This window comes from Ochotona princeps, chromosome 14 (assembly GCF_030435755.1).
Source record: "Ochotona princeps isolate mOchPri1 chromosome 14, mOchPri1.hap1, whole genome shotgun sequence".
Classification (NCBI taxonomy): Eukaryota; Metazoa; Chordata; class Mammalia; order Lagomorpha; family Ochotonidae; genus Ochotona; species Ochotona princeps.
The window spans coordinates 17,854,355-17,876,804 of NC_080845.1; the positions used below are offsets into that span (position 1 = coordinate 17,854,355).

The following is a 22,450-nucleotide window of genomic DNA, read 5'->3' on the forward strand; positions in this document are numbered from 1 at the left end:
TGAGCCACACACTGAGCTCTGGGCCTTTGGGCAGTTTATATTCATTTACCTAATGGGGACTAGAAGTCCTAGCAGGAACTCACAAAATGGGATCGAATGAAAGGGGTATTGGACAGATCACTGTTAGATGCAGCCTCCTCCACGAAAATATGCATAAACTCAACATTTAGAAAATTCTGCATGCAATAATACTAATGTGTTACTATAAGAGGAGCAAGATTGTTGATTCATTTCTTCTCCTGAACAAAAATCACTATTTTAAGCTTATTAAACTCTACAATGACAAGAATTAATTTGCCTAAACAAAAATTGTATGTTTTGTTGCTTGATGGAAAATTAATAGTTGTTTTTCCACCACAATGTCTTTTCCTCAAATCCAACTTTTTTAAAAAAGAAAGCCACCGATTTTCTACATTTCCACTGTCCATACAAGTAAAACTAAGTGCCCCCAAATTACTTAAAATCAAACCTTACTTAAATTATGTGAATGTCAGATGCTGACACAGTGGGGCAGAAAAGTGTTTCCAGAGGTAGATCAAGATTAATGTGAAGACATCCCTGTATCTGCCTGCAAGAGCAAATCTGAATCTGTCAAACCGATTTTGGGGGTGATTTCTCAACGTTGTTCACTATTCAATTATCTACAAATACATTGCAGGTGTCTGTAAGAAAACGGAGCTGCCTAATTAAATAGGACAAGGGAGCCACATCCTCCTACAACACTTGGCAAAAACACTACCCAAGTAGCAGACTCACACACGCAGACAGCCAGCACCAACGGGAAACAGAACCACGGCGGGAACACAGCTCCAGTGCTGATGTTTTCCTCCTATGTTCATGAAACATTTCGTATCTTCAACTGGCACAAATCAAGGTTTTAGCCGCGACGGAAGGCTAAATCATCGTGTGTATCACCGCCCCAACACAACCCTCACCATGGAAGCTGACTCTACCCGACTCACTTGTTAACTATTTATTCAGTGGGGCAGAAGATTCCGTCAGGCTAACCCTAACGACTCTGGAAAAAAGGAAAAACAAAACTTTATCCCAAAACTTCAAAACATACACGTATAACGGTTTAAAAAACAATCACAACCGTGTTCGTTTTTTCGCCCTTTACGTCCCTATTCAACCTCAAAGGGGGGTGGGAGGAGAAACGGGAGAAAAGAAACAAGCAAGCAAGCTACCCTTCTTGGATTCTGATGTGATGTCTTGCGGCCCAACCTCCCACTCCAGGGACAGCTCTTGATCTATTTGATAACAAACACAAACCACTGTGCGCAGCCTCAGAAGGGGCTGGGGGCGGAAGAGTCTGCGGCCGGAGAAGCCCTCCTCCGTTAGAAACAATAAATACGGAGCGCGGCGATGCACGTTCCGGCACACACACCCCGCACGCCCCCTGGGCTGCCTCCAGCCCCGGCGGGTCAGCCAGACGAAGCCCCGAGCCGCCTCTCGGGTCTTCCAACCCTCACAAGACTTGCAAACTAGGCGGGCGGCTCTTTTCTTCCTCCTTCCCGCCCTCCCCTTGCCCACCTCGGCAGACCCCCACAGCAAAGCGGCGGGCGAAGCAGCCAGCCAGACTCTCTCAGCGCGGCCACCGGGAACGCGGGCCGGCGGACCGGTCGCAGGAGCCCGACCCGCCGCCTCACCGCCGCCCCAAGCCCGCCCGGCGGCCGCCGAGGGGGTCCCCGCCCCTCACAAGCCCCTCAGCCTGCCGCTGCCGACGTCCGGCCGCGACGCCCCCAGTCCCCCAAAGGAGACAAAAGGAGGGTTCAGCCGGGTCACGGCGCGGCCGCCCCACGGACAAAGCGGCCGTCGCCACCCCGGGCGCGGGCTCTCACCCACCTGCAGGTGTCTGTGCGTCTGTCCATAGGAACGCGGGCGCTGAGGAGGGGGCGGGGGGGGGATGCTCCGGGAGCCGGGGCAGCGCGCGCGCTGGACGGGGCGGGAGGAGAGCGGCCGGAGGCCCGGGTCCCGCGGGCAGCGGAGCGGGGAGGGCGCTCGGCGCGGGGCGGGGGCGCCCGCCTGGCTGGGCCGACCGGCGAGCGCCGCTCCGTGCGCCCCGGGCTCCGCGCGCCGGGCGGGGGGCGGGGCGCGGGCGGGGCCGGCGCGCGGGGCGGGGGCTCGGACCCCGGGCTCCAGCCGGCACCGGAAGCGCGCCGTGGTCGGCGGGACCCACAGGAAGTGTGTAACGACACCTCCTACGACACGCACCGAGCTCGCCGTCGTCGCTGCCCGGAGGGAGCTGCGGACCGAGCTTCCTGCGGCGCCAGCCAAAGCGCATCCCGGCGGGACTGGCCTCCGAGGGGTTGAGCCGCGCGCTCTCTAGCTCTCCGTGCGCACTGAGATACGCCCTCGCTGCCCGGACAGGTGTGCGGCAGCGGACGATCCCCGCGACGTTCCAAGGTGTGCAGCACGGGCTCCAGTACCGCAAGCCTCGGTCCCGCGGCACTGCCCCCTCCCGGAGATCATCCTAAAAGGAAGGAACGCTCCCCTCATGTGCGACACCTGTTATCACGCACCCAGCGTGCACCTCTGCACCCACTTCGGCCAGCACACTCCACACCGGCCCAATGCCCGCTGCCCTTTGCAGGCGCCTGACCTGACTCGGACTGCGGCACGCTGCCTCGGATCCCCACACGCGCCCCGCCAGCCCCCGACACCGGTCTGCTCTCAAACGCCTGAGAGAACCAGCAGAGGGAAGGTTGGGACAGGTGGCAGCTCAGTTGGTGTCCTTCCCACTTTCTTTACCTTACATTTGCCTGGCGCTTACTCCGTGCCCAGAGCTGGCATTCAGTGCCCAACCAGCATTCATTAATCCTAAGCATACTCTGAAGTGGGTGCCATGGATGGATTAGGAAACCAAGGCACCAAGAAAGTAAGGAGTTTGCTGCAGAACTCCGGGAAACAGCCCAGATACAACTCGGGGAGTCTGGCTTCAGAGATCATATTCTAATTCCACTCCCACTCCAGCGCTGAGCATCTTCAGAGCGAAATAGCATATCTAATTAGCCGTAGGTGCCCAGGTTTTGACCTCGCCCCACCCGTGAAGGAAACCTCAGTCATACCTACCCTTGGATAGGAAGAGGAGAAGACAATTACTGTGGCAGAAAAAGAAGCTAACTTCTTTTTTTTTTTAAGATACATTTTATTTATTTAATTGAAAAGCAAATGGGGGGGGGGGGGACACAGACACAGAGATCTTACTTCTGGTTCACTCCCCAGCTGGCTGCGATGGCTAGGGCTGACCCAGAAGGCGCTGGGAGCTTCCTCCAGGTCTCCCACCTATGAACAGGGACCCAAGCACTCGGGCCAACTTTTAGTGCTTTCTCAGAAACGTTAACCAGGAGCTGGATGGAAAGTGAAACAATCGGGACTTGAACTCACACCCATATGGGATGCTGGCTTCACAAGCAGTGACTCCCAAGAAGTTAACTTCTAAGTAAAGGAGAAAAAGAATCTAAGGCCACCCAAAACCCAGTCAGGTGACTTTCAATGCCACATCTGGTATGTCCTCTCTTATTGGATAGCCTGTACTGAACCCATTCTGTCTCCAGAGTTGATTGAGGTTAGAATTAACACCTTCTAGTTCAACACTGCTCCTGGTCTACGTTGAATGAAAAAGCTGTGTAAACATTAGTATTTATCAAAAAGAAAACCCACAAAGATGTATTATTCTAAAGGTGCAACCTAGAAGAGGGAATGAAGTGCTTCTACACTGCTGATCCTTCAAAATTTAAAGCTACCAAATATTCCAGCTATGTCCTGAACACAGATCCCCAAAATGAGAAAGCAGGATCTCAAAGAGGCATCTGTGCCTGCATTCGCATCGCAGCTCGTTGCAGTTAAGAGATGGACACAGTTCAAATGTCCACACATACACAATGGAATATCATCCAGCCTCCCCAGAGAAGGAGGTGCTGGCACATGCTGCACGGTGATCCTTGAAGACATCACACCAGGTGAGAGGCAGCAGTTGCAAAGCAGTCACACCAGATCCCACTTAAACAGCCAATCAGCAGTCATGGAAAATTGGTTAATGATGACCTATGGCTGTAGGGTTTCTGTGGCAACCTAGGTAACTGCTAAAGGACAGTTTATTTGAGGGGTGATTAAAATATAAAATCGATTTTGATGATGGTCCTAAAACTCTAAAAGCCAGTGAATTACACATTTTACCAGCTGAAGTATATGGCAGGTAGATGATACGTCAGTAAAACTGATAGGGAGATATGAAATAGAAACCTTAGAAGCAACAACTGAAATACATAAAACTAAGAATAATGGCAAAGTGAACATTCCAGAGAACAACAAAGGCTATATAACACCCTATCATAATTCTAACTTAGATGTAATATAGCTTGATATTATCGGATCCCACCCCTGTTCAGCTCCTGTCCTCAAACTATGGAGAATTAAGATGCTTATATCCTAGTAAAGCAGTGAGTGGTAGAAGTGAGAAAGCCTTGTGATCACTTGGCATTTTCTCAGATAAATATAATCAACTGTATATACTTCTAGCTTCACTATCTTTCCTTTGGCGTTTGTTGTGACTGTACAATATTTTCCACTAAACCTACAATAATGGAGCTCTGTACTTGCCATTATAGCAACATTTTGCTGTATTATGTTTTAAGGTCTGCTGTTTTTCAGTAAATGCTGGAAAAAATAGGACAAGCCTATTCTAGGAAATTTGAACTGGGGAAGGAGATGCCTTCAGGTGACAGCATCCCAACAATTCTAGACTGTTAGGTTGACTAGATGTAACTATTTAGGATTTTATGTCTCAAAATAATTTTTCTGAGATTAACAATCATAGGTTGAAGAAACCAAAAATGTCACTTAACATTTTCACATTGACAGAATAAAGTAATAAAAATTGATCACTTCAGTAAGATGTAGGACTTGACAAAGCTCAACAGTTTGTATGATTTTAAACTCTCAGAGGAGCAGACATTTGGCCTAACATTTATGATGTTGGTTGGAATCCAACTCAAAGTGTCTGAGTCCAGTGCCTGACCTTGGCTCCTAATTCTACCTTCCTGCTAATAGAGACCCTGCTGGTTGGGTTCCTGGCACCTACCTAGGAGGCCTGGATTGAGTGCCTGGTTCCCGGCTTCAGCCACCACACCATGGCTGCAAGCATTTGGAGGTGGACTGGTGGATGCAAAGCCTCTGAAGCACACTTATTCACACCCTCTCTTGCTCTGTGTTTATCTAATGAAAAAAAAGGTGTAGAAGCAAATCATACTTGGGAAAGAAATGGAGTAGTTTTACCCTAAAACTGGGACAAAGCTGGGATATCTCTTGCCACTCAACATTCACCATTGTATTTGTGTGCCTAACTTTGCAATACGACAAGAGAAAGAATTAAAGGTAGACAGAACAGAAAGGAAAAGACAAAATTTTCTTTATTTGCAGATAACTTGATCATATGTGTAAGAAATCCTAAAGAATCTGCAAAACAGATGCTCAGACTAAGTTGATTTAACAGTGCTACTAGGCATAAATCCTATTTATAAAATTCAGTTGTACTCATGTTAGCAAAGATCAACCAAACATCAACCAACATTAGTAATTTTTAAAATTACTTGATATCAATACTGATTGTGTCGAAGTTAAACTCACAGCAGGACTATACACTGAAACCCATTAAACATTGCTGAGCAAAATCAAAATACTAAGAAGAAAGACACACTATTCACTGAGTAAAGGACACTAGGCTCTGAAGCAGAGTGTCTGAGTTCAAGTCCTGGCTCTACTTCCAAACCAGCTTTCTGCTGATGCCCCATCTGGGAGGCAGGATGATGAGTCTCATACCTGGATCCCTGCCACCAGTGTGCAAGATCTAGATTGAGTTCTTGGCTCCTGTTTATAACCTTACCCAGTACTGACTGCTGTGTTGCAGGCATCTAACTAGGAGATGGAAGACAGACTTTCTCTCTCTCTCTCTCTCTAGCCCGCCATTCCTCCCTCCTTCTCTCTCAAATAAATGGAAATGAATTTAAGATGTTTTAAATATGCTTTATCAGTTCTCCCAAAATTAATATGTAGATTTAACTCTAACCAAATCAGATCCCAACAGAATTTATGTTAATAAAACATTATTATACTTAATACAGAAATACAGACTTCAGATGGGTCATGAAATATGGAGTTAAGAGACCATTGCTGTGGCACAGTCAGTAAAGCCACAGCCTGCAGTGCCAACATCCCATGCAGGTGTTAGCTCCTGTTAATATGCCCAAGAAAGCAGCAGAAGATAGCCCAAATGCTTGTGCTACTGAATTCATGTGGGAGACCCAAAAGAAGCCCTGAACTCCTGGCTCTGGTCTGGCATTTAGGGAATGAATCAGTGGATGGAAGCTAAATTGTTCTTTCTTTGTGTGTGTGCATGTGTAACTCTTTAACATAAATATATATGAAAAATGGAGTTAAAAGTAATTTAATTTGATGCAAAAATATTTTTAAATCCATGCATACCTTTTTCATATGTATTGTCCCTGAACTTTGAGTCATCACAGATATAATTTGAAAATTTTTTGTACCAAAACAAGCTTGCCTTTTACTTCCATTTTCCAAGAACACTATGAAGTACATTTGAACAGAAGACACAGAATAGCTAAAACGATACTAAAAAAGAAGACAGATCTAGTTTTAAAACTTACTAAAAAAAAACCCACTAATCAAGACAATGTGATATTGTAAAACCCATTACATAATCTAATTAGAGATCTATTAATAGACTCATCTATTTTTGTATCAGGGAAATTCAAAGGGGGTTAGATGGACTTTTCAGGCATGGGGAATAAAAGACCTTACCCCTAAATTATGTCATATTAAAAAACAGAGGTAGTTTGTAGAGCTTAGACCTAAACATAAAACGACAAAAAAATTTTTTGGAAGACCACCTCTACTCTAGGACTGGCAAAGTTGATTTAGAACACAAAAATTATGTGTTTGGCAAGACATTAAAAACTGGAAGGCAGAGGCTACGTAACGACTCAACTGGCTAACCCTCCACCTTTAAACCAGCATTCCATATGGGCACCAGTTTGTATCCCAGCTGTTCTACTTCCCATCCAGCTCCCTGCTTATATCCCAGGAAAGCAATGGGGGATTGCTCAAGTCCTTGGGACCCTGAACCCATGTGGGAGACCCAAAAGAAGCTCCTGGCTCCTGGCTTGGGTTAGTTCAGTTCCAGGCATTGTGGCCATTTGGGGAGTGAGTAAGTGGATGGAAAATCTTTCTGTTTATCTCTCTTTCTCTCTGTAAATCTGCCTTTCCAATAATAATATTTTTTTAAGTTAGAAGGCAGAGATTACAATAAGCATGTACTACTTAAGACAATAATGGGGTAATCAAAGAGGCATGGTCCCTTGACTCAACACCCTGCTAGATGGAAACTCTCACCCATACTTCACTCCCTCTTGCTCTGTTTCTAAATGAATAGAAACTTTTTAAAAACAATTGTTTTATGTTTTAAGTGATTAGAATCCAAGTTCCTGCCACATAATTTTTCTTTTAAAATCTTTCAGGCAATTTTGAAACAAAATTTCAATGAAATTGAATTTTAAAAATCCAATTGGCTTGTTAAATTAGTGATCAGGAATTAAACAGCATCCAATCTATAACAGAGACAATCCTATCAGATGTGGCAGATGGCTTCTGTAAGCCATCTTGGGCAAGCATAAGAAACACCACAGTACAGAAGGCAGACTGGTTCCTGATCGGGTTACATGGGAAGGCCATCCTTGCACGGATTAAAGCAGTAGGGGGTTCCTTATCACGCCAGCTCAGGTTGACTATTCCCCTTTCGACTGATTGCTGGGCATTACCTGCATTTTGGAAAAGCGGCCTCTTTTTTTTTATGTCCTTTTGTAGTTCGATCCAAAGCAATGGCTTCCTACAAATTTCAACAAGACCACTTGAAAATTTCAGAGAAAATGGAGATGGTTTTAGAAAATTTCAGTAGGAAAAGAGCCTTCTGGCCATAGGTGACCAGGACCCTTATGTAGCCAGAATGACTGGAAATGCCAAGGGAGGCATAAGGTGCTCTCTTACAAATTAATCCAGCCAGGCTTCTTGAAGTTTTGATTATTAAATCTCATTCAAGGTTTCTGTTGAACAAGGTTCGTTACTTGAATTAGTCGTTCCTGATCTGATTCTATTTCCTCTTTTCGTAAAATTCAAATCAAACGTTCCTAACACTATGATTCTGAGAAATGTTAAGAGTTAAATTGCTGAGTAGCACAATATTCTTAGAGATTGTAAAATGAGAAGTAAAGAATTACACAAAGCCAGCATCTTTTCACTGATGAAAACTAGAAGTAACAACTTAAAAAAGTTTAGTTCTCCTACCCACCAATCGCAGTATTACTTTACCAAGGCTGCCCTAACAAAATACACACAGACTGGGGGGCTTGGATTACAAGTTCAAGATCAATGGGTCAGTGCAGTGTGTTTCTCCTGAGGCTGTCTCCTGTTCTTCTAGATGGCTGCCTTCTTGCTGTGCTCATGCCAGGGCTTTCCTCTCTGCACACATCCCCAGGTGCTTCTTGACAGAGTTTCAGAACTCCCATCCTCCGATTCACTGTTGAGATGCCTGCAATGTCCAGCAAGGCCCAAGACATGGACATGAAGCCAAGAGTCCAGAGCTTAATCCAGATCTCCCATGTGGGTTGCAGAAATTCAATTACTCCGGTCATCACAGCTGCCTCCTTGGGAGGTGGGAGGTCCGTGGGAGGAAGAGGAGTTAGGTGCCAGAGCCACAGAAACAGGGCCATTTTGATGTGGCTTGGGGGAGTGGCTTAACTACTAGGTCCAATGTCTACCCCAAGTGTTCTTATACCTCCTTTTAATCTGATCACCTATTCAAAGGCCTACCAACCTTTAAAACTGACACAAATGCAGCCTACAATGTCTTTTTTTTAAAAAGACTGATTTATTTATTTTTTTTTTTGAAAAGGCAGATTTTTACAGAAAGGAGAGAAAAAAATCTGCCATCCACTAGTTCATTCCCCAAGTGGCCGCAATGCCTGGAGCTGTGCCAATCTGCAGCCAGGAGCCAGGAGCTTCTTCAGGGTCTCCCAGGCAGGTACAGGTCCCAAGGCTTTGGGCTACCGCCACTGCTTTCCCAGGCCAAAAGCAGGCAGCTGGATGGGAAGTGGGGCTGCCAGGGCAAGAACCAGTGCTGATATAGGATCCCAGCGTTTAAAGGTGGGGGGGATTGAGCTTTTGTGCCAGGATCGTTCATTTTTGTTTTTTGTTTCTGGAAACAAGAATGAAAGACAGATCTTCCATCTACTCGTTAATTCCCTAAACTGCTGCAACGGTCGGGGTTGAGTCAGGTCAAAGCCAGGAGCCAGGAGCTTTGTCCAGGTCTCCCACATGGGAGCAGGGCCTCACATGGGTGCAGGACCTCACAGGCACTGCTGCTTTCCCAGGTGCATTAGCAGGGAGCTATATTGGAAGTAGAACAGCTGGACTCAAGCTGGTGCCCATATGGGATGTTAGCATCTCAGCATCTTAACCCACTGTGTCATAATGCTCTGGGTACAAAATGATTTTAGAATTTTTCTATATACCTTAAAATAGGATAACACTACAATGAGTTATATCCCAATACATATTAGCTTAGATAACTACAACTGGAAAGAGAGTTAACCAAATGAAAACCTGATTGTGTTTTACTTAGTTTTTACAAATAGTATTTATTAAGCAGATTATGTAACTTCTATAAAATGTACAGATTTCCTTTAAAATAAGCATGTAAAAATCTGAAACACTATTAATATTTTCATTAGTATTCCGTCAACGACCCCTCCCCCCAAATCCATTAAAACAGATCAGCTTAATTTCATAAGAGAAGAAATTGAGAAAAGACCAAACTTTACTGCTTGATCCTGACTGGTCAGGATAACAGGTGCTATTCTGACTATGTGTTGCTCAGAGGGCAAAGCTGGGGGAAAACAAAAACACAATGTCCTGGAATTCCACTTAATGAAACTTCTGTTGCATTAGCTAGCTGTTTAATTATAATTACAAGTCTTATAGAAACAGAAATTCCATTTTTTTCCAGAACACACATGCATAGCCTTATGATATAGTAGGGAAGAAAACAAACATTGGAGTTTACTCTTGAGCTCTTGTACTTTTTGAGCATAGCAATTTACTTTTTGTTTTTGTTCTTTCACAGTCTGGAATTCATCTGGTTCATTAGTTTCTCCAATTTGATTGCTAGAGCCATGTTTCCTTTAATCTTCAATTTTCCTGACATGAATGCCATTGTTGGTTTTAGTTTCCCTAAAATGAGAAAATGAGAGAGGGAAAAGCAACCATTAGTGCCCTAAGGGATACGCTGCTTCAAGGATATGCATTATAAACAGAATCTCCTTGAGTTCCATAAGCCTCAGAAGCATAGAAATTTCTATTATTGCATTTTATATCAGTATCTAGGGGATCCCGATTCCTAAACTTAGATGCTAACAATATCCTGTAAAATGAGGGATAATGTAAAAACCAAAAATCAGCAAAAGATCACAAGAAGCTGAGGAGGCAACATCTGCATCAGTTACACTGCACTAAGGATACTAGAAGGCCCACAAATGAAGTCTGGCAAGTAAATATGATCTATTTTTGTTGATTTCCCCATCTATTATGATTCATTAAACATAACACTTCAAGTTCAAATTTAAGAAATCAAGTTATATAAAACACAAAAATATTCTTAAGAAATAATCATTAAAAAGTACAGTGTTTGGGTCAGGGCACATTTGGTGCAGCACCGAAGCTGTCACTTGGGGCTGCCTGCATCCTATGCTAGGGGGCCTTGGTTCAAGTCCTGGCTCAGCTCCTCATTCTAGCTGCCTGCTATAAAATACCCTGAGAGCCCACAGGCGATGGATTCGAGACCTGGACTGAGTTCTTACTACTACTTCAGCTTGGTTCAGCGATAGCTGTTGTGGACATGTGGAGTGTAACCCAGCAGATGGGAGATCTCTGTCGACTTTTCAGATCAATCATTTTTTTCAAGTATAACACATGAACACAAAACATGTGTTAGCATTCTTTTAATCACAGACATGCCAGACTATAAAAAAATGTGAGCTTCAAAATAGAAACACAGCTAATAATAACATATAATAAGTATTAGCCTCAAAGAAAAAAAAAGCTTTGTTTTTGTTTATCTGAGAGGCAAAGATAGATTTTGAGCTTCCATCTGCTTCTTTGTTATGATGCTTTACTATGGAGCTGTCCCAAATGGCATCTTAATGTCTCAGCCAAATGCCCACCCCAAAGCTTTGCTTTTACTTGTTATTCTTTTTTCCAGTCAGTAGAGTCTGGCACAGTGGAAGGCATAAGAGTAGCAGACTCAGAAAGGATTTTGATTTGCCCAAGTTCACAAAGCTTGTACAAGACAAGGCTTTAATTCAAAAGCAGGTGTGCTTGATGCTCATGTATGATTTTCTGTCTTATACTGTGCTAACTTATATGCAACCCATGTCTCCTAGAAAACAAAGTGTGTCTCTGGGGCATTAGTGGCCCACTATGTTCTCCCTGCCATCACATCACACATAGGCTCTTTATAGAAAAAGTATGTGGGTTATTGTATTATACATAGAGATTGAAACTCCCAAGTCTTTAAATAGAGGTTGCAGAAAAACCTCACAGGTTGGTTATTGCAAATAAGAAAAATCAAACCCACTACTTTTATTGTAAAGAATAAACACAGCTGCACAGCTTCTAAAAACTGTGACATTAAAATCCCAAGACTTACAAACAGTAAAGAGGCAACAGAGATTTAAATGGAAGATATTTTAAAATCTCTATTTTAAAACGTTTAATTTATTTGAAATGCACAGTGAGAGAGTCAGAGGAAAAGAAAGGGAGAGAAGAAGAGGGAGTGAAATTGGGAGAGGCAGAAGGGAAGAGGAGAGGGGAGAGGAGAGAGGCTGATTGAGATCTTCCATTCTCTGGTTTACTTCCCAGATGGCCACAACAGCCAGGGCTGGGCCTAGCTGAAGCCAGAGGCTGGAGCTCCATCTTGTCTCAAATAGGTGGCAAGGGTCCAAACACTTGGCCCACTATTTCTGCCACCTTCCCAGCCATTCACAGGGAGCTGGGTCGAAAATGGGGCAGCTGGGATTTGAGCTGGTGCTCTGACATGGGGTGCCAGCATGGTTAAGCGGTCACTTAGTCTGCTGTTCTACTGTGCTGACCCCCAAGATCTCTATTCTTTGAGGAACAGTACCATCCTTCCAGAAACTCACAAATGCTGACATTAAACCTTCTGGCTCACTGCTCTGTTACTGTACAGCGATGCCTCCTGGTCCATAAGCCCCACTCATGTCTATACAACTTCCACTTAGCTTCACAGAACACTTGTTAGACATCTTGTGAGACTAAAAACAATGCAAAAATACGGATAAAAGCCTAGAGCAAAAGCCAGCTCTAAAAAAAGAAAACCAACTTCCGGCTGCCAGAGGCGAGCCGAGGGCTGCGGGAGAGGACGTCTAGCTCGGATCCCGAACCCAGTCCGCCATGTGCCCATGGCTCATGGCGGGCTGGGCCCGGACATGCCTGGGTGCGGCCTGCTTCCTTCTGGGGTGAGTACGCCGAGGGGGGAGGCCTCCGTGACTGGGCATGTCCGGGACCCACCCAACACCCTCATTGGGTGGTGGGTGAACGGGATTGGGGAGGGGCGCAACCTCGGGCCTGCAGGATTTAACTTCCGGCTGCCAGAGGCGAGCCGAGGGCTGCGGGAGAGGACGTCTAGCTCGGATCCCGAACCCAGTCCGCCATGTGCCCATGGCTCATGGCGGGCTGGGCCCGGGCGGCCAGTGTGCCATTTGGCGCCAGGCTGTGCCTGCTGGCCGCCCGGCCGGGGAGCTCTGGGGTATTGGACATCTGAATCGCTGCTGAGATAGCTCTAGAGTGACCCCACTGTTTCTGGGATCTGAGTCAATCCTAAAGATTCCCAATGCCAGTAACTCTTCCTTTGAAGAACTTCCAATCCCTTAATAATGCTGAGCTTTGAACACCTATCAAGTAAAAGATAAGCTCCGGCTTGTGTAGCAGGCTGGCACCTAATGGTCCTCGGAGCAACCACGTGCAGGTGCGTGATTTACAGCTAGGAACGGTCCCAATCTGGGAAGCCACAGCTGGGATGAGGTTCCCACCAAGGGGTGTATGTGCTGGAATGGGGGCTGCGTTCTATCTAGGAAACAGTTGCAGTCACCCGAGGCACTAGTGTGGGCTGGGATTGGATGCACCAGGCCGGTTCAGATCCCAGCACCATCTGGTGTTATGGAGAAACAGGGTAGATGTGGGACTGACTAGGCTGGGTCTCAATCCCCTTCTGAGCCATGTGAGAGCTGTATGTGGGTATGGACGAGCCACGGCTGGGCTGAAACATCCAACAACAAGAGTCAGAATGGGGTGAAAGCCAGCCAGGAAAAGCCACTGTTCCTGCTAGGACAGGAGGTGAACTGAGTAGGGTTGGCTCAAGAACCCCCTGGCAAGCGCAAAATCTGGCATTGGGAGGGGTTCTGATGGAGGAGCCTGGGCAACTCCTCTGGCAGGACACAGTCCCTGCAGGTAAGCGCGAGAAGCATGATTGGAAACAGCCCAGAATAGGCCATGGAAAGTTTCCCACTGGCATGCATTCGGCATGGGTCAGGAGCAGGCCAGGCTGAATCAGTTCATGTCATCCTCTGGCAAATCCGATCACCAGAACAGAGTGTGGAATGGGCCGGGTTTGGTTGCGACAAAACCAGTACACATTCTGGAACGCCAGGGCGTGGTTGCCTGTACTGGATATGAATGCAACACCCATCCAGCACACGTGAGATCCAGGAAGGGAGGGGCAGAGCTGGCGGGGGGGTTAAGGGGCTGGTCCCCTCGCTGGACAACCACTCCCACTGGAGAGTGTTGGCTGGGATAGAGACAGACACGACTAAGCAAGGCTACAACACCTGTGCGCTGCATGTGGACAAGATCAGGGCCACAGCATCAGCTGGCAGAAGCTGGCACTGGGGACTAATTCAGTTGAGTCAAATCACAGGACCACCTAAAGAGTGCATAAACCGGGACAGAGAGACCTGGGAGGGAAAAAGTGGGTTCCCCCTTCTTGGGTCACTATTCCCGTGGGAGGGCATGAAAACTAGGATGGGGGCTGGGATGGCTAGACAGAGGCACTCAACAACATCTGTGAGGGCTGGATGGTTGAGTCGATTAGATAGAACTAAGCTTTAATACCCATTGACAAGTACCAGAGCCAAATGGGATGGGGGACAGACTGGTCTTCTGCTACACAAATTGGCAAACCAGGGTAGGGGGCAGGCTTGGTGGGGGTTATTGTGGGTCGCCCCGACTAGGCTGCAGCTCCCACTGGTTGATGTAAGGGCCGAACCAGACTGGACTGCAACACCCATTGGTTCCAGTGCAACTCGGGACTGAAAACAGAACCAACACAGCAATTGCAACCACCAGCTGATCAGGGTGATGGACTGTGCCGGGTCCTGTGCTTGCTAGAACATACAAGAATCTGGTCTGGGAATACCTCAAAGTATCTTTGGAGATCTCCCCACTTGAACTGCTGGACTCAGAATTCTAACCAAGAAAAGACAGAAGACAGAATAGGACAATCATTCATCTCAGCTACATGTTGGCAGCGAAATATGGGACAAATGGAGACTTCATGATGGACCATATCAATCAGTGGACCACCTCATCGAGCGAAACTGGCAGTGACTCATAACTGGAGAACTATTAACTCCACTTGAGCACATATCTCAGAGCATGCCCCACATATGGGACTTGGGGTGGGCGGGAAACCGGGTGGGGCTTCTCCCTCAATACCCCCTTTTTCCTCAGATACATGATGGAAACAATATGGACATAATAGCATTGCCCACCTCCCTATCCCCCTGAACCTTTTTTTTTTTTTCCTTCTCTTTCTTGATTTTCCTTCAACTATAGTTAACTATGTAAAGATTGTCAACAACAATACAATAAAATGGATTATATTAAAAAAAAAAAAAAAAAAAGAAAACCAAAACAAAGTACATGAAGAACACATTGAAAGTTATCTGGGGGAGCTAGTTGGCCTAATAGTCAAAATACAAACTAGCACACTCACAACCAGCTTGGAGTGCCCAAGAGAAACACCAATGCCAGCCATGATGCCAGCTTCCTGCTAATTTGCATCTTGAAACGCACTGGCACTGGCAGTGGTAGTTGAGCTCCCGTCACTCAGGCAGGAGGCCTGGATTGAGTTCCCAACTTTCAGCTCAGCCCTAAAAGCTGTTTTGGACACCTGCAGAGTGAACCCACAAATGACCGAAAACTAGCATGTTCTCTCTTTACTTTTCTGCCTCTAGAAACATCTCCATATTCAATGTCATCAGGGCAAAGAGAAGATAATACAACAATGATGTATCAAAGAAAAGATGGAAGAAGAGCACAGACAAGAAGGAGAAAAAGAGGATGAAAAAGGCAATCAGCAAAAGGCAGAAAGAATGGCACAGAGTGAGGAAGACAAGGAGGAGACAACTCAACAAGAGTCAGTTCTTGGAAGTTAAACAGCACGAAAAGGACAGACAATATTAAACTGCAAGAGAAAGAGCAGAAGAAGGTGAGTCAGCCTCCTAGGAAGAGTAGATATGTATTTTTTTCATTAAAAAATGTGCAATACAAGGGGTATGAATCAGAAAACTTCTTTCCTCAGAATGTGAACACAAAAGAAACTGACAAAATGAGCAAGGAAGTAACTTCCCAAGAAAATGACAGAAAGCGAGATCATCCCACTTTCTATCACTGAAATTTCCAGACACTGCAGACAAAGACAGTTCTAATTTCAAAGGTTTTGAGAAGAGACAAGGAGCACATGAAAGATAAAAACCAAAAAAAAAAAAATTCTCAGTGATAATGTTAGAAAATGGAGCAACGCCTTCAAAATTCGAGGGACAATGAATTTGAACTCACAACTCTAGCCAGCCAAATAAATTTGTTGAAAGAGCGGCTTCAGAGATGCACACACGGCGGGTAATGTGCTGTGAAGCTACCAGATAATGTGTGCCCCTAACAGGAGGATGTACAGCAAGAAAGAAGACAGGGTATCCCGGGGAGCAGGTGTTGCAACACAAAAAGAATTGCTACAGCAGCAGCTGGGCAGCAGGCCTGAGGAGCTCCCTGTTCAGGAGGTAACATGAAGACAAAGTGTGCCTGGACCAAAGTGTACTGACACATCATCTGATGCAATGTAGAAAACCGGATCAGGAGGGGGTGGGCAGAGTGTACAATGACTGCTTATTGTTAGGGACTGAAATATTTGTATTCCCTAAACTTCCAGTAGACAAGTCGTAACTCCCTCTCACTCAGTGTGACAGTATTAGGAGCTGGAGTCTTTGAGAAATAATTGGGTTTAAATTAGATAGAGAGCAGAGCCCCATGAAAGGATTAGCACCCTTATAAGAGATGCACTTCAGTGGCATTTAAGTGACAGTGTTTAAAACTACCACTGGTGCCAAGTTCTGAAACATTTCCATCCTCCAAAAGAGGACCCTGCAGGGAGTTAGCATGGGCAGTTTCTCCTCCCTGCAAACCCTGGCAGTCATCCCTCAGTTTTCTGTCTCTCCATGTATATATATATACACACACATATACATACATATACACACATACTTACATGTATATTCCAGATATTTCATATAAAAGAATTCAGACAATACTCCCATGTGGTATTTTGAGTATGGCTTCCTCAATTAGCATAATGTGTGTATCACGTTTTCTAGATTCATCCAACCTGCAGCAGGTACCATTACTTTATTCTTTTTTGTGACTGAATACTACCTTCAATATATGTATACACCAAAATTTGTATATCCATTCACCTGCTGAAGGGCATCTCCGTTGTTTGCACTGAGTGGATCTGTCAGTCCACTTTGTCTTCATGTTACCCCTGAGCAGGGAGCTCCTCAGGCCTGCTGCCCAGCTGCTGCTGTAGCAATTCTTTTTTTTTTTTTTTTTATTACAAAGTCGGACATACCGGATATACAGAGAGGAGGAGAGACAGAGAGGAAGATCTTCTGTTCAATGATTCACTACCCAAGTGAGCCGCAACGGCTGGTGCTGTGCCAATCCGAAGCTGGGAACCTGGAACCTCTTCCGGGTCTCACACATGGGTGCAGGGTCCCAAATCTTTGGGCCGTCCTCGACTGCTTTCCCAGGCCACAAGCAGGGAGCTGGATGGGAAGTGGAGCTGCCGGGATTAGAACCGGCGCCCATATGGGATCCCGGGGCTTCCAAGGCGAGGACTTTAGCCTCTAGGCCACGCCACCGGGCCCAAAACTGTAAAAATTCTTAAAATAAAGTATGGATAACTATTCATATTCTTAGTTTGGCAAAAGGATTCTTAGATATGACACTAAACAAAAAAAGAAAAGCACGGAAGAAAAAACAAGATATACTGGACTCCATCAAAGTAAAAACGTAGGTGCTTTAGATATTGTCATCAAGGAGCCAGGGCTGTAGTGCAGTAGATGAAGTCACCGCCCTCACAGCTGGCTTGAATCCTGACAACTACACTTCTGCTCCAGCTCTCTGCTAATATGCTAATATGACTTCTCCCAGGCCATCATCAGGGGGCTGAATCAGAAACACAGCAGCCTGGACACAAACTAGTGCCCATTTGGAATGCTGGTGTTGTAGGCAGTAGTTGTATCCACTATGCTACAATGCTAGCCCCCTGAATCATACACTTTAAATCCTATAGTGTGAATTATATCTCAGTAATGTTCAAAAAATAAAAGGTATTGACATATTACAAGATGTCTTAGAATTAAAAATATTCCCAGGAATCCTAGTTACATTTACTTTACAAGACACAAGATCAATACACAAATTATAAGTATCATAATTTATAAATTATAAAATCATATTTATATGTACTATCAGTAAGTAATTTGGAAATAAGCTCAAGATAATAATAGTTTCACCCACAAGAAAAAAACAAAAAGAAAGCAACCTGTAGTGCAAAAAACATGACCTATAATAAGAAAAAAACAATAGGTTATACTTAATCAAAAGAAACAAAAAAAAATCCTACAAAAAACCTTTAAGAAAATGAAAAAACAGGGCCTGGTGTGATAGCTCAATTAGCCAGTCCTCCCTTTGCAGGTCCTCAGATCCCATGTGAGTGCTGGTTTGTGTCCTGGATGCTTTACTTCCCATCCAGCTCCCTGCTTATAGCATGGGAAAGCTGCAGAGGATGGCCCAAGGCCTTGGCTCCTGGCTTCACATTGGCTCAGCTCCAACTGTGGTGGCCATTTGGGGAGTGAACCAGCAGATGAAAGCTCTTTCTCTCTATCTCTTTAAATCTGATCTGCCTTTCCAATAAAAATAAATAGGTCTTAAAAAAAAAAAAGAAAAAAAATGTAAACACAAGCACAGACTAAAAGTTTTTGTGAATCACATAGCTTATCAAGAACATGCACCAAGCATTTACAGAATCTCAAACTCAACAATAAAAAGCCCTCAATTGCTTGCAATTCAATAATAACAAGACAATTCAATTTTAAAATGAATAAAGGATTTTAACAAACAGTTCAGTTAATATAAATAGCTATGAAATACATGAAAAAATGCTGCATGTCATTAGTTGTTATGAAATGCAAATTAAAACCACATGACATCCTACCACAATCCAGTGGAATGACTGTGTAATGAATGTTGGCGAAACCAGTCTTAATTCACTGCTAACTATTAACAGGATGCAAACACTTAAGTAGGAGTTAAATATTAACTTCCCCTATGACTTAGCAATTTCACTGTTAGGATCTGCCCATGAGAAATGAAAATACACCCACATGAATGCGTGCATGACAATGGCTCCAGATTCATAGGAACCAAAATTTGAAACAATTCAAATGTCTATCAGCTGAAAAGTGAGCAAACAGTATACAGCAAGTGATACACTGAAATGCTAACGCAGTAAGCCACATACCAGAATGCTATTTGGTAATCAAAAGGAACTGAACTATGGATACATGACACAACTCACAAGGAGGAATCTCAAAAGTTTTATGCAAAGTAAAAGAAGCCAAATGCAAAAGACTACATTCTGTTTGGCTCCATCTATATGACATTCTAAGAAATACTAAATCTGTGGAGACAGAAAACTGTCCTGGCAGGCTCATGGTGGAGGGACTGGCAATAAGGACCGAATGCAAGGAGACAGGAGTGAAATGTGTGGGTGATGGAGATATCCTCAAACAGAATTGTGGTGAGGGTTACTCGGCTGCATTTACTGAAAGTAGGTGGATTTTATACTACGAAAATTATACCTCAATAACAGATTTTTACACTTGATCTTAGCCGAAAAGCCGAGAAGTGATCAACAGCACATTTTTTTAAAGATTTATTTTATTATCATTTTTTATTGGAAAGGTAGCTATACAGAAAGGAGGAAAGACACAGAGATAAAGATCTTCCATCATCCACTGGTTCACTCCCCAAGTGAGCCGCAACAGCTGGAGTTGAGCCAATCTAAAGCCAGGAGCCAAGAGCTTCTTCCGGGTCTTCCATGTGGGTGCAGGACCCCAAGGGCTTGGGCCATCCTTAACTGCTTTCCCAGGCCATAATCAGGGAGCTAGATGGGAAGTGGAGCAGCCAGGATATGAACTGGTGCTCATATGGGATCCCAGCAGAGATGCAAGGCAAGGATTTAGCCACTAGGCTAACGTTCTAGTCCTCAAGAACAGTTTTTAAAATAACTTTTGGGGGGGGGGGGGCAGGTATTTTACATGAGATGAAGTCCCCAACTCCTATACTGGAGCAGTTGGGAGTCCCTGCTGCTTCACTTCTTTTCTTACTCTCTGCTATTGTGCTTGGGAAAGCAGCAGAAGATAGCTCCTGTCTGTGAGCTCCTGCTGTCTACATTGTAGAACCAGATGAAGTTCCAGGCTCTTGTCTTCAGCCTGGGGCTACTGCAGCCATCTGGAGAGTGACTCAGTGGATGAAAGATCTCCATCTCCCTTTCTCTCTGCAACTGTCTTTCAAATAAAGAAAATAAATCTTTTCAAATGTAACTTTTTAAAAAGCTGTCAGTACCTGTGTGTGTCCCTTCTGCCATACGTTAATTTTGCATAATTTATTTCACTTTATGATACTGTTTTACCACATAGTGGCTGTTACGGGACAAAAGAAGAGTTTATTTGGATTACTACTCCCGAGTTTTGATATTTAGCATACAGTCATTACATAGAAGTTAGGCATATAAATATCTATGGTTTCCTAAAAGAGCATTCTTAAGACATAAAGTCAAAACTGCACATTTAAGGAAACCGACTGGGATAACAGTAGGAATGAAAGGACAGAAAGAGCAGCCACAACTCAACTGTTCTCAACATAAACCACTGCTCTCTGCCTTTCAGATGATAAACAAAGACCATGTGCTCTTCAATATAAAGATCTTGTAAGATTTCACTGTTACAAACATTCATGAATCTCAATTATTTGGTAAGGAATAAAATAAATGTCAGAACTAAACTTTCCCTGAACAACAGATAAACTAATAAAACTGGAAACTTACCTGAAAACATTTTTACAAAATCATCAGTAGACATACTCATGACCACATCTGCCCGAACAGAAGGCTCTCCACATCCCACATTCCCGCTCTTGTTTTTCAGGTCAAGAAACCATGTGCCACCATCTTCACCTACATATAGAGACAGACAGACAAAGAGAGAGAAATATGGAGAGGTATATGCCCAAGAATTTTTGTGCTCCATAAACTTCATAAGTACTGTGAATAGAATAATCATGCAAATGCTGCTTTCTGGGCTAAATTCCTAAGGTCAATCAAACACAACTGATACTTATTAAGTACTTATTATGTTCCAAGTACTCTACTAGTTACATTCCAGGTTCTCTAATAATTCCTTCAATGAACAGGAAAAATATGGTTTTTTTTGCAAAAAGAAAGTGGAGTATAACAGTGGCAACTGGGCAGGGTGGAGGGAAAGGTGACAGTGGAGCTAGCCTTTAACGGATAGGGAATTTCAGCGATGATGAGAAAGTTCTGGAGATGGATTGTGATGAGCTCCGAAGATGGCGTAATGTGGCTGCACGGAACTGTGAGTGTGTTTATGCCACTAGATGAACCTGCTCTACACACTTTTTAATTTCTTTTAATGAAGAATTCAGGTAATTTAAGATACAGAATAAAGCAAACTGGCTCAACCTTACTTATTTTCTCCATGAGAACACTAGTTCCCGTAGCACACTAGCACTGACTCCACACCCAGCTCTACCATATCTATTTAAAATCGCTCCAAGAATCATATCTTTACAGCATGTGAATGTGCTTAGGGTTTCAGTCAGCAATTATGTTGGGCTTTTTTAGCAATTATGTTTTACATGTTCAGAAAAATATCATATTTCTCATTCTTGTCCCCTCTTTATTTCTAAAGTGTAAAACAAGAAACATGAAATATGAAAAAACCTGAGGTTTTCAGCATAGTTTGTGTCCCGTGTTTTTATAGACATGAGTATATTTAAAATATCAGATGCCTTTGCCCCCAATTAAATACATACTTTGGCATATTTGAGAGGTCATTTTGAACCCAAAATGAGATGACCAAGTGTGAAGAAGAAACAGTGGGGAGTGTGCATAGGAATGATTTGCTAGTTTGGGGCCTGAAAAATTAGACATGTTATTTATTATTTGAAAGGCAGAATTTTACAGAGAGAGAAAAACAGAGATCTTCCATCTGCTGTTTCACTCCCAAATGGCTGCAATGGTTAGAGCTGAATGGAGCTTCTTCCTGTCCCCTCATGTGGGGTACAGGGTCCCAAGGGTGTGGGCCATCCTCTGCTGCTTTCCCAGGCCGTAAGTAGAGAGCTGGATTGGATGTGGAACACATGGAAGATCAACCAGAACCCACATATGATGCTGGCACTTGCAGGCAGAGGATTAGCCTGCCATAGCACTGCACCAGCTTTGTTATCTTTTTTTTTTTTTTTAACTGACAGGCACTATTGAAGATGAGCAGATTTAATGAGAGATGGTAAAAGCAAGGATTGGGGGGCCTGGCGTGATAGCGTAATGGTTAAAAGTCCTTGCCTTGGGCACACTGGGATCCCATATGGACGCCAGTTCTGGTCCCGGCGGCCCTGCTTCCCATCCAGCTCCCTGCTTGTGGCCTGGGAAAGCAGTCGATAGCCAGGGGCGTTGGGACCCTGCACCCTCGTGGGGGACCCAGAAGAGGCTCCTGGCTTTGGATTGGCTCAGTTCTGGACATTGTGGCCGCTTGGGGAGTAAACCATTGGACGGAAGATCTTCCTCTTTGTCTCTCCTCCTCTCTGAATATCTACCTTTCCAATAAAAAAATATATATATATCTTAAAAAAAAAAAAAGCAAGGTTTGGGAACGATGGGTTCCAG

The 22,450-nt window shown here is 44.4% G+C and overlaps 2 protein-coding genes across 5 annotated transcripts in view; both read right to left on the reverse strand.

The window, feature by feature from the left end:
* Positions 1-1,991, reverse strand: part of KIAA1958 (KIAA1958 ortholog) — a 156,954-nt gene extending 154,963 nt beyond the window's left edge. For 3 of the 4 annotated variants that reach the window (XM_058672527.1, XM_058672528.1, XM_058672525.1), the window contains exon 1: positions 1,846-1,991. The gene's annotated coding sequence lies outside the window, so the exon portion shown is untranslated. Of the gene's footprint in view, positions 1-1,272; positions 1,366-1,845 lie in introns of those variants that run through there. The other variant, XM_058672526.1, reaches the window with a different exon arrangement.
* An 8,027-nt stretch (positions 1,992-10,018) lies between these two features.
* HSDL2 (hydroxysteroid dehydrogenase like 2) overlaps positions 10,019-22,450 on the reverse strand; it is a 52,772-nt gene continuing 40,340 nt past the window's right edge. Inside the window, exons 10-11 of the mRNA XM_058672511.1 lie at positions 20,594-20,722; positions 10,019-10,305 (exon numbers count right to left, since the gene is read on the reverse strand). Of these exons, the coding sequence (XP_058528494.1) occupies positions 10,193-10,305; positions 20,594-20,722 (242 nt within the window). The 3' untranslated portion in view covers positions 10,019-10,192. The remainder of the gene's footprint in view (positions 10,306-20,593; positions 20,723-22,450) is intronic.